The sequence below is a fragment of the Mobula birostris genome, chromosome 17, assembly GCF_030028105.1.
Source record: "Mobula birostris isolate sMobBir1 chromosome 17, sMobBir1.hap1, whole genome shotgun sequence".
Lineage (NCBI taxonomy): Eukaryota > Metazoa > Chordata > Chondrichthyes > Myliobatiformes > Myliobatidae > Mobula > Mobula birostris.
Window position 1 is genome coordinate 53,565,682 of NC_092386.1, and position 11,246 is coordinate 53,576,927.

Sequence of the window (11,246 nt, forward strand, 5' to 3'; positions counted from 1 at the left end):
CAAGTAGTTTCTCTCTTCCACCTGCACCTTTCTTCAGCTGAGCTGCCACTATGTGACATCTTGATGCCTTTGTCACCATCAGACAACATATACACAATTATGGTGCCTGCACCTTTTCCTCTGCAAAGTTTCACTCATCCAATCATTCATAATAGTTTTTATCTGCACGAGTCTCAAAGTTATTTTCCTTGAATTTAGATCACCTGCACTAACTTTTGCGATACTGATCGAAACAGAGAATTGTAGTGAAATATTAAGTGCGTAATCCAGGAGTTACATGACATCAAGCACAAAGCATTCTCGGACTGGAAACTCCACCGATGTCTTCCAGGTAAATAATGAATTGTACAGGCCTCCGACAACCTAGGACTATAATGAACAGATGGTGTAGGAAAGTGTAGGAGATCTACACTCCTAGAAGTGCTGGGTGCCATTACAGTATAGTGTTCAATGAAACGCTATTATAACTCAGGGTATTCCAGAGCTCAGAGTTCAATTCCAGCGCCATCTGTAGGAAGTCTGTACGTTCTCCCACTATCTCTATGGTTTGCTCCAGTTTCCTCCCATAGTCTAAAGACACCAGTTGGTTGTAATTGCTCTGTGATTAGGCCAGTGTTAAACAGGTGGGTTGCTGTACAGTAAGGATCATTGGGCTGGTAGGGCCTGCCCACACTGTATCTCTAAATAATAAATAATCCAGCAACTTGTTGATAGTTCTGACATGCAGTCAAGACCACCCAAGCAAGGTCTAAGTCTAGGCCCAGCCTGCCAAGAACTGAAGCACTCCGGATTAGGGAGATTCAGTGTCCACAGGAAGGAATATGGCAGAATTCTTGCACGTCCTCAGACAGAAAAGTGTAATTAGGCAATCTATAAACAAACTGGAAAGCAATAAGCCCACAGGTATTTGAATGTTTCCATGCTGGAGATCTAAAACTACACAGATAAATCCAACACACTAGTGGACCTCAGATGACACAATAGCCACCATCTTAAGGAAGGAAACTTGCTATGTGTCACTTCATGACAAAAAGATTGCTTACTGAATTACTGTATAGAATTCAATGTGGAGGCCCAACAGTTGCTATCTTTACCACTTGACATCATCAGTGGGAGAAAAAAAGATGGGCCATTGTTCATTGTATTTTCATTCCACTGAGGGCTTTTAAAATTAATTGCAGGTCAGAATATTCTCCTTAAATACAACAGCCCTCAGAAATTAGTCTCTATCATGCAACTGCCATATTGGAACGTACAAGCCACGTTCTCAACCAAAGGATCCACAGAGATTATCCTAATGCAAAACGAATTCAAGCAAGAACACCATTATGCTATACCCAAATAACTATCTTAAAACACTTTGTTGTGACATGCAGAACTTCAGTGTGTATATATATAATAACAAAAACATTATACCATCTATCAAATTATCCATCCTGTCAAGCACCTTCTTCTCTACCACTTCCTGCTAAATTTGCACATCCCCATTTGTCACTACAAAACCCATAGCTTGATAGCTTGCTATCATGCTTCAACTCCAAGAGATTGTCCAAAAATAGTGAGAAAAACTAACCTTTAAAAATGAAATTGTCAACTTTACCCTACACATCAAGTTTAATGAACTTGCAAAACCCGAGCACAGGGTTGCCAGAATTTTTGTAGTGTTATTCCTTACAACAGATTTTTGTTTAAAAAAAGTGCTTCTTTACTTTTTCCATTGAAGTCTATTTTTAAAGTTGCTACCCATTTGAAAAGTACTCGCCAGTCATCCGAGGTCCAACAGGCTTTTATTAACAAGAAAATGCTTTTGGAAGCTTTAGGCCATATGAATGTTCTGTTCTTAACTTTTTCAGTTTGAAATTTAAAAAAACAATTAATTAACATCTTATGATACTAGTCTATCACTTCAGTTTACCAAAAACAAACATGCTTTATATTTTTTTCCTAAATCAGGCATGTGAATGCTCCCATTGCTTTTAAACAGCAGAGAATAGGGACAATAGAATCTGTGCATGCATTGTTATCATTATGTTTTTTTTACCACAAATGCCTGAAAACTATAAACCAAGGATGAAAGAAAGTCTCCACAGATGAGGTTCCTTTTTGTAGACACTATTTCTGTGCATCTAAACTGCCTTCAGGGACTGAAAATTTTATTGTTGTTGTAAAAACAAGTCTGTATTACAGCTGGGAACTCAATTGCCCCAAGGTCAACTGCTATCAACTGTGAATCTTTCTGTCAGTGCGTAGTGGAACAACATACATGAGACAGGAATTAGCAGCATTTATAGAATTATGCATGTGTAAAAAAACATTACTTTTGGGGGGGGGGGGAATCACAAATTGTGCATTGACACTATGTTGCGATTGACATTTCCAACATTAAAGGTGATGCAGTATTAATAAATGTTTAGCAATGGGATGCCAAAGATGATCATATCCATTTGAAAATAAATGACAAATTCACTTGTTGATAAATATACTGTGCAATACAAAGTGGCACCAGATGAACAAAGTTTACAATTCATATCTGCACCAAGAATTGACATTGTGAGTAGTGGTGCTTGGTGTTTAAGACTTTCAAATTACAATAGTATTTGATTTGGTAGTGTCTGATCTCCATCCCTTCATTAGCTAACGTTTGGGAGTACAAAGATTATCTTTTGCATAGTCTTTTCTGACTACTTTGAATACACGGTTCTATATAAATGAGCAAAAGCACAATCAAAAAGATTTCTGAAATCCACAACTAGGCACAGACTTGACATCTCTAGGAGCTTGCATTGTAATTTTGCCAATAATTAACCAGAATAACAACATTTTCATAGCAATAGCAACAACAGGTCAAAGCATTTTTTAAACTTTCTATTAAAAAGACATTTCTTAATTAATGGAAAGCAAGGAGACTGAAAGGGAACTAAGTAACAGTCTACTGAGTACTGCTTATTTATCAGCTCTTCACCCCGATCATGTATCCAGCGTAAGAGAAAAATCAAGGACATGCATTCAATGTTCATTCACAACCTTCCTCGTATCAAAGCTGGTTTTCTAACACGAACAATATTTTTTTTTAAAAAGTAACCTAAACATCAGGAAAGCTACCCATATCCTACCCTTTCAAACAATGATAGAAAAAAAAATTAGAACTACCTTCTATGCTGTAAAGGAGTACAAAGCATATGCCAAATGAGTTACTGCCAAGGAAAGGAGCACCTACATTTCTCTGCAATGCAGTAGTGTAACCATGATTATGGCTACTTTTATCCTCTTGTTAAACAGGATACAAAGTCAAACAACCAGGGTCACTCTCCATTCAAGATATCCACGGGCACAACATAAATATGAAGAGCAAGAAAGTGCAAGTAGCATTTCTGGGTGACAACGGCGCTGGCTCCAAATATCATTGTTATTATAATGCTATGTACACAAATATACTTGTCATATTTTCTTTAAACACATTTATTCTGACTGCTTAAAATATAGCAATAATCAAAGTTAGATTTAAATACATAATGTTATTGTTTGCTATTTCCAAAAATGCGTATGATCTTTTCATTATTCAAGTGACAACCACATTACCGGGGAGTTGCATTGCAGGAAAATGGGTAGTATCATGACTCTCTGTAATGTGAACCCATGTTATCTGTACACGCATCAAAAAAATGCAAATTGAAAAATTAATTTACTTTGCCCCCCCCTCACCACAATTTCCACAAGTGTGAATTTTATTCTCTATCTCAACTTCTTTGGACAGCAACATACAACTTCTGCAGAGGCAAATTTCTGTAACATAGGCATCATCTCTAGGTAAATTTGCAATCAGAGGCATACTAGCGTAGTAGCCAGTTATCCAAACATAACATGTGTCTGTGCATTCAAAATGTATGATACATTATTTGGTTCTCCAGGTGTTTTGGGCACAGCTCAGTGACATACTAATTCATACAAGGGAATGCAAAAATTCCCTCCTTTGGGTTCAGAATAAGAAGTAGTAAAGCTTCTTGAAAGTAGATGGAATGCTAAAATTGTATGTGTGTTTGATTATCAAGAAAGAGGCACACATAGCCATCATGTTTTTCCAAAAACTACTCTCTTTGGTTTCCTAGAAATAGCCCTTACCAAATAGCAACCCTGTGTGCAAGTAAGATGCCAATGCAGCATCATTTCAAACAAACCTTGATAGATAATGACAGAATGGGTAACATAGAATCCAGAATATTAATGGTCAAATGGAATTCTAACACTTCATATTCATAACTCAACCACATTAAGTGAAATTCTAGTCTTTAGTAAAGGTCATTCTGACTTCTGATCGAATTTAGAAAAGAAACTTCCAACAATAACCCCTGGCATGGATGGTGTCCAAGTGCATATTGAAAAAATTTTATCACTCCGAGCTGCCCACGAAAAAGGTATAGAAAGCAGAAAGGAACAAAAAATATTCACCCTATAAAATACTACACTAACATCACATTAATCTCTGAAAAAAAAGGAGAGTGAAATCATTTTTTTGACCACCATCACTTGCTCACAACATCTGGAAACCACTTCATCGTTACTCAAGGTTTCCTACAGAAAAGTAAGCATGCCTTTTCCTGGTTGAAATTAAACCTAAGGATTATGACTGGGTGAAAATAACATTCTTAGAACAGAATTGCCCAAAAATCTGCTGTTACGGTGCAATTATTTTGGCACCCATGAGGGATCAATGAAAAAAATCTTCCATGAACACGTTTCTTTCAAACTACAATCATCTGTAAATGAAAATAAGCAATGTAAACATGCCAGCCCAACTCACCCCTTGATACTATTTCCTTCTACACAAGTCCTAATGCAGGGTCACCAAGGGACACATGGACTATCCTTCTGCCTCCTCAGATGCTGCTTAATCTACCAAGTTCGAGTTCCTCCAGCATTATTTTGCTCCAGAACCAAATATTTAAATTCTCGTGTCTCAAACTTCGGTTTATCATCCCATTGTATGAGGTGTATTCATACACAATTCCCAATAAACGTGGACAAATAGATGCACTTCTTCAAAAGTACAGATTTAACTATACTATTTAAAACATAAATCAGTCCCAGTTCTCCATCCTATTATCCAGTTTGACCGAAGGTACAGTTTACCTCTGTCAATGAGCAATGGGGGGGGGGTGAGAAGAAGGGGGAGAGGGCATATCACTTCACCTTGAAAGATCTTGGGACATCATCAACAACTTCGCATACCATTTTTAATGGAATGTATAATACACGAGTCTTGCTGATTTCCGTACCAAGCTTCTAACAGCCGACAAGATGCAAAACTGAATGCAAATGAATTGCTGTAGAAGAGATAGATACGTACCTTCTCGAGCTCATCGTGCAGTTCGGCCAGGCTGGGTCTGATCAGCTTCTCCCCCAGTTGGGCTACCGTGTTGCGGTAGTGGTCGATCCTGGGCACCGCGTCGATGGTGTTATGCCCGAAGGTCCTGAGATAGTAGGTGTTACTGTGCGTGTCGTAGTAGTGGTGAGCGCTGGTACCGGATGAGTGCAGACTACCCTCGCTGAGCATGGTATCACCGTTCTGCGGGTAGCCGTTCATGGCTTCACTAGCTGTCGGCTGCCCGTAGGAACACGACGCCGAGGAAGTGGCGCCGGTGACGGCAGAGGTGGCTCCCGGCTCGCCCGAGCCCGGCTCCACGAAATTGACGCGGAATCGTCCCTTGGCCTCTTCGGCGTCCGTGGCGGCGGGTAGCGACGACTCGACCGGGTTCGGGGCCGCGGCGCCACCATCCCTCCCGTCCTTGGTTCCGGGAGGCGGTGGCGGCGGCTGACCGGCAGCGGCATCGGCATCGGCAGGCGGGCTCCGACCCTTCTGGTCGTCGCCGGTGCCTCCTCCTCCCGCCTCGGTCACCAGGTCGACCTGGAAGCGGCTCTGACTCGCCACGGGTCGGAGCGGCGCTGCGGGCTGCTGCGGCGGCGGCGGCTCCCCCCCGGGCTCCGTGCCGACCTGGGGCTGCTCACCCTCCATTCTCACCCCGCTATCAAACGGATTAAAAGTAGCCAAACACCGACTTCTCCCCGGCTCCCTTGGGTCACTGCTCCCGGATCCCCCGCTCCCGACCGGTCAGGGCCGGCGACCACAGCCTCCGGTCATCAATGGCGAGGGTGGCCAAGCGCCGCTCGCATGGCCACGTCTAGCTGAATGAAGCAAGTGAAGCGGTATATTTGTTTCCTTCCTTGTGCCTCTACCCTTTCCGTTCTGCTGGGCTGTTGAGCTTTCTTTTATCTGACGCCGCACCGGGCGGGCTGTCGCCACCGCTCCTCCCACTGGAGGCTGCCGACTACGGTGAGGGTGTTGCTGCTGGAGATGCTCAGTAAACATCGCGAGAGAGAGAGCGACTGCCTTCACCGCTGCGCTGCCTTTCGCTAGTATACATACATATATATATACATATATCGTTCTTTCCATAGATGCTGCCAGGTCTGCAGAATCTCTTGTACCTCCAAGGGCAGCCTAGTGCTTTATCTCCCAAGTTCGTGTCATGAGAAACGCAAAACATCTATGAAAACTCAACGTCAAGCTTACGATACCCTGCTGATAAATGGAACTGGTGTGTTTACTAGAAGGCTGTTAAAGCACAAGAAAAAAATCGTGCTGCATTAGGACGCAAATCTTCAACAAGACAAATGCGTATAAGGAAAAAAATACGAACAGGTGAGGATAAGAAAAAGTGGAGATTAGAGAGGGTAAAGTAAAATCAAATGCGATGTATGGAAACTACAATGGGAAAATTAAATGGTATTTGGTGAATAAATAGACCAGTCATAAATTTGTCTTTCGAGGGAAAAAAAAGTGCCTGCCACAGATGTGTTAGGTTAGGATGTCAGTGTTTGCACCTCCCTGCTCCCAACCCAAATTTTTTTCAGTTATTAGGGCACTTCCTATCCTCCTGCATGAACAGCACCTTAAAGAGAACAAACTGTTCTTAAGTAAACACGAGGAATTCTGCAGATGCTAGAAATTCAAGCAACACACATCAAAGTTGCTGGTGAATGCAGCAGGCCAGGCAGCATCTCTAGGAAGAGGTACAGTCGACGTTTCGGGCCGAGACCCTTCGTCAGAACTAACTGAAGGAAGAAGGAACCGAAAACTGTTCTTACGCCAATTTTCACACTACTGCATAGTCAACTGCATTAGAAATCAGGGCAGAAGTACAATTTAAATTAGAAATGACTGAGAATGTACAAGAAGGCAAAACAAAATTGCAATTGAAAAACGTGCTGCAGAGTTCTGGGCAGAGTAGCGACTATTATCAATGGTTGTCTTTTGCAAATGTTACTGTGTTTAAGCTATTCAGAATCAGGTTTATTATCTCCGGCATGTGACGTAAAATTTGTTAACTTAGCAGCAGCAGTTCAATGCAATACATAATCTAGCAGAGAGAAAAAAATAATAAATAAAATAAAACATAATAATAATAACTAAACAAGTAAATCAATTACATATATTGAATAGATTTAAAAAGCTTGCAAAAACAGAAATAATGTGGATTTTAAAAAAAGTGAGGTAGTGTCCAAAGCTTCAATGTACATTTATGAATCAGATGGCAGAGCTGTTCCTGAATGGCTGAGTGTTTGCCTTCAGGCTTCTATAGCTCCTACCTGATGCTAACAGTGAGAAAAGAGCATGCCCTGGGGGCTGGAGGTCCTTAATAATGGGTGCTGCCTTTCTGAGACACCGCTCCCTAAAGATGTCCTGGGTACTTTGTAGGCTAGTGCCCAAGATGGAGCTGACTAGATTTACAACTTTCTGCAGATTCTTTCTGTCCTGTGCAGTAGCCCCTCCATACCACACAGTGAGGCACCCTGTTAGAATGCTCTCCACAGTACAACTTTAGAAGTTTTTGACTGTATTTGTTGACATGCCAAATCTTTTTGAAGTCCTAATAAAGTATAGCCACTGTCTTGCCTTCTTTGTAACTACATTGATATGTTGGGACCTGGATAGATAATTTTCATAGGCATTGTAGCAGTTTAAACTGTTTTCACCACTGTCCACAAATTTACATCAGCCTCCTACACTTAGGATTGCATGGCTAAATTCTGCTCCAACTTCAAGTGCAAAGTTGCAGATGTACATGCACTATAGTGGGCTAAATCTCAAACAATATTCAGTCAGAGTACAGGCAGGAGATAAGAGAGCTCAGAGATATGATGTCATGACAACAACTTTTACCTCGATGTCAGGAAACAAAAGATCTGGTCACTCACTTCAGGAAGAATTTGTGTTTCTGTGGTGGGTTACACCTGCTCCTGACTACATCAATTCTGCTGAGGTTGAGAGCATTGAGAGCTTCAAGTTCCAAGGAGTGAAGATCACCAACAACCCCTCCTGGTTCCACAGCCTAGAAAGCTTCTAATTCCTCAGAAAGCCAACCAAATCCAGCATGTCCCTACCGACCTTTACCAATCTTTAATCGATGGTATCCTTGGACCTGGAGAAGGCCTTTGGCAGGATATCACACACGTACACGATGGACTTGCTTACCAAAATGGCTTCTTTGGAGGGAATCAGAAATTATCAAATCCAACTCTACCAAATTAATAGAATAGTTCAAATTAATAAGTGTGAGCCTGGAGTCAGGCAGGGTTGTCCACTGTCCCCTGTCTGATTTGGGTGTTGATGGAACCCTTTGTTGAATCCACCAGGAAGGATTGGGGAATGGGGAAAAGACTTACCAAAGATTACCCACATCCTGATGATCAACTTCATGTGTCAGGCTGGATGTGGACCCAAAGTTCATGCGCACCAGGTGTCTTTATATGCTAAGGTTCTACCTGTCCCTGGTTTTGCACAATTTAGGCCTGGCTCCTTTACTGCACAATGCCTCAGTCAGCTGGTCATTGCTACAATACCTGACCTCCGCTAGAATTCTTCCAAGTAAACACCTTTGACCACGTCCATCAGGGTCAACGTGAAAAGTCATGCAGACACTGCAGGACTGGAACACTGTGGATTCTGGGTTTGTTCCCTGAGCAAATGGTCCAAATAATGGCAGAATGCCTCAGCACTTGATCTGACCAACAAGCCCGTGTGTACCTGGGAAGTGCCCTCCCAGTCAAAGCTTTATTCTACAGATGCTACATCAACCCCAATGTACACTGTCCTTGGGATAGCTGTGGTGGAGAAGAGACAGTCACCCACGTCTTTGCAAGATGTGGATCTCCTAAGAGGATGTGGAGAAGGATACAAGAGTCCATGTCCTGGTTCACACTCAACAGTTGCGTAACAAAGGACTCTGTGATCTATGGGCTGTTCCCGAGAACACAAACTAAGACAGATATCAAGTGTTGCTGGAAGGTCAACAATTTGATGAAGGGTATCCTTTGGTTGCACGAAACTTGTTGGTCTTCCAGTCCAGCAAAACATCTAAAAGGGAATGAGCAAACTGGCTCATTCCAGGCTACAGGTGTACATGGTAAAGGATGCAATGAAGCTTGGTGCAGCCAAAGTTTAGTCTCTGTGGGGAATGACCACAGTACAGGCACCTTCCCTCAACAAACACAGAGGAGCTGAGTTGGGTGGGGGAAGCCCTTTGAACAATGAAAGAAAGCCGTATAAGACCATAAGATTTAGGAGCAGAATTAGGCCATTTGGCCCATCAAGACTGCTCCACCATTTCATCATGGCTGATCCAATTTTCCTCTCAGCCCCAGTCTCCTGCTTTCACCCCGTATCCCTTCATGCCCTGACCAACCTCTATCAACCTCTGTTTTAAATTTACATAAAGACCTGACCTCCACAGCTGACTGTGGCAAAGAATTCCACAGATCACCACTCTCTGGCTAAAGAAATTTCTCCTCATCTCTATCCTAAAAGGACGCCCCTCTAATCTGAGGCTGTGTCTCCTGGTCTTAGACTCTCACACCATAGGAAACATGACCATATGACTGGCAATGGTGACATGTTTGATTGTTCCCTTTTCTCTTTAAAGTTCACACTACTGAATGTACCAACCACAAATGTGAACATTTTATTTTTTGCAGTTTCTTCATTTGTGTGTTGTTTTTTATCATGAATAAGTTCTTATTTTTGAAATAAAATAAAAACCCTAGAAAGCATCCTACCTGAATTCATCATAGCTTGGCATGACAACTGCTGTGCTTGTGACTGCAAGAAAATGCAGAGAGTTGTGGACACAACTTAGACATCACAGGAGTTAACCGCCATCTGTACTCGACAATGCCTCATTAAAGCAACCAGCATAATCAAAGCCCCCACCCATCCCAGATATTCTCTCTGCTTTTTCCTATTGGGCAGAAGATACATAGCCTGAAAGCACTTCCCACCGGGCTCGAGGACAGTTTCTGCCCTGCTGTTAAAAGTTTCTGAATGGTTCCCTAGAATGATAAAATAGATTCTTGACCTCATTATGATCTTACATCTTATTGTCTGCCTGCGCTACACTTTCTCTGGAGCTGTTACAGTTTATTCTGCATCCTGTTATTGTTTTCCCTCGCATAACCTCAATACACAATGTAATGATTTGATCAGTATGAACAGTATGCAGGACAAGCTTTTCACTGTGCCTCAGTACATATGCCAATGATAAAACAATTTCAAGTCATATTTTTAAAACATTTATATCATATTTGGGGAGTAACCATCAAGTTTATTTCACTACAGTGCAGTTAATTGCTCTAATGTAAGAATGTAATTAATTTGGTTCCTAGGGGTCTGCTGCAGAATCAGAAATCTGGGACAGACAAGCCTCAAGAGCATCCAAGAGTTAATCCAGAGGCCTGAAAGCAACCAAGGACATGAAAGACCTGAGAAGTGGCCCTACCTTAATTGCAATACTGTACACCAGTTTCCACAATACTCTATCACAGTTTAGAAATAACATTAATGAATCACTGAGGGGACAATGTACATTGCATAGTGTTACACAGCTTTAACAGCACAAATTAGACTATATAGTCCAGAATCAGAATCAGGTTTATTGTCATCGGCATGTAACATGAAATTTGTTAACTTAGCAGCAGCAGTTCAATGCAATACATAATCTAGCAGAGAGAGAAAAAGTAATAATAATAATAAATGAAATAAAACATAATAATAAATAAACAAACAAGTAAATCAATTACATGTATTGAATAGATCTTTTTTAAATGTGCAAAAACAGAAATACTCTATATTAAAAAAAAAGTGCTGTAGTGTCCAAAGCTTCAAAGTCCATTTAGGAATCGGAAGGCAGAGGGGA

The 11,246-nt window shown here is 41.5% G+C and overlaps 1 protein-coding gene across 2 annotated transcripts in view; it reads right to left on the reverse strand.

The window, feature by feature from the left end:
• Positions 1–6,316, reverse strand: part of slc12a2 (solute carrier family 12 member 2) — a 224,029-nt gene extending 217,713 nt beyond the window's left edge. Inside the window, exon 1 of one of the 2 annotated variants that reach the window (XM_072281724.1) lies at positions 5,345–6,316. In XM_072281724.1, coding sequence (XP_072137825.1) covers positions 5,345–6,010 — 666 coding nt within the window. In that variant the 5' untranslated portion in view covers positions 6,011–6,316. The remainder of the gene's footprint in view (positions 1–5,344) is intronic. The other variant, XM_072281723.1, reaches the window with a different exon arrangement.
• Between the last annotated feature and the right edge of the window lie 4,930 nt (positions 6,317–11,246).